The sequence below is a fragment of the Olea europaea genome, unplaced genomic scaffold, assembly GCF_002742605.1.
Source record: "Olea europaea var. sylvestris unplaced genomic scaffold, O_europaea_v1 scaffold37330, whole genome shotgun sequence".
NCBI lineage: Eukaryota > Viridiplantae > Streptophyta > Magnoliopsida > Lamiales > Oleaceae > Olea > Olea europaea.
In genome coordinates this window covers 1-1,126 of record NW_019256671.1, presented here as the reverse complement: position 1 = coordinate 1,126, position 1,126 = coordinate 1, and the positions used below count along the sequence as shown (strand labels likewise).

Sequence of the window (1,126 nt, the reverse complement as noted above, 5' to 3'; positions counted from 1 at the left end):
GCCCCATCTTTTCAAAACTCATTTTCAACCACATCTTTTTTAATAAAATAATATTACACACAAACCCAAAACTTTTCCTTAATTTTTAACCACACATTCTCCATCTCTTTCCTTTAAAATGGGGCTCAAACAAGGGGTAAGATAGATCTTAATCTCTCTCTTAGAATAGCATTTTTGCCTTCTTATTATGAACAATGGGGTTTTCATTTGTCATTGTGCTCTTTTTTCCCTCTTTCTGCAGAAAGAATTGATAAGGACAGTGGATCTAGGTCCTTTCAAACACACAGTAGATGATGGGCTTGAATTAAGGAAGGCTGCTTTTGAATGTGTGGATACTTTGTTGGATAGTTGTCTTGATCAAGTGAATCCGTCATCTTTTATTGTTCCATACCTTTTATCTGGTTTAGATGGTGAGTTGCTCCCCAGGAATGCCTCGAAAATTTTCCCTTCTTTACGGAACACGATAGGTGCTGTTGTTACATTTCCTCTCTTATGATAATATTAATAAAGAGAAATGTTGAACTGTGTTGACTTCCCATCAAAATTAGCTTTGTTGCATTCCGCGTTGATAATACTTTTTCGCTCCTCAGATCATTATGATGTGAAAATGCCTTGCCATCTTATCCTTTCAAAGTTGGCTGATAAGTGTCCTTCGGCCGTATTAGCAGGTAATTTTTCCTTTAGTTTCAGAATGCAGTTAAATCTCATATTTGGAAACATGTTATTTTTAATTAAACTGGAACCTGTTCTTACCTAATTATTGCACATCCAGTGTTGGATTCTTTGGTGGATCCTCTCCAGAAAACTATCAACTTTAGGACTAAACAAGATGCTGTCAAACAAGAAGTAGATCGTAATGAAGATATGATCAGGAGTGCCCTCAGGACAATTGCATCCTTGAATCGCATAAGGTATGCTAAGATTTTTGTACGACTTATTTCCTTTCTGCATGATGACCCATAGTGGTATGATGGTATCTTGATGAAAGACAGCTATAGAACAAATTCTCAGTTTTCAACTGAGGGGTTCAAATGGTTATTTAAATTACTGTTTGCTGATAATTTATAAGTTAAACTGCATTGAACTTCAACGATAACATAGCATAACATAACAATAACATAACATA

At 35.3% G+C, this 1,126-nt stretch overlaps 1 protein-coding gene across 1 annotated transcript; it reads left to right on the top strand.

Moving 5' to 3' along the window:
- Window positions 1-150: 150 nt before the first annotated feature.
- LOC111386799 (cullin-associated NEDD8-dissociated protein 1-like) lies at window positions 151-978 on the top strand. The gene is made up of 3 exons (XM_023011276.1): window positions 151-410; window positions 591-668; window positions 773-978. The coding sequence occupies exons 1-3, from the start codon at window positions 188-190 to the stop codon at window positions 961-963; spliced, it is 492 nt and encodes a 163-aa protein (XP_022867044.1). The 5' UTR covers window positions 151-187; the 3' UTR covers window positions 964-978.
- Window positions 979-1,126: the final 148 nt, after the last annotated feature.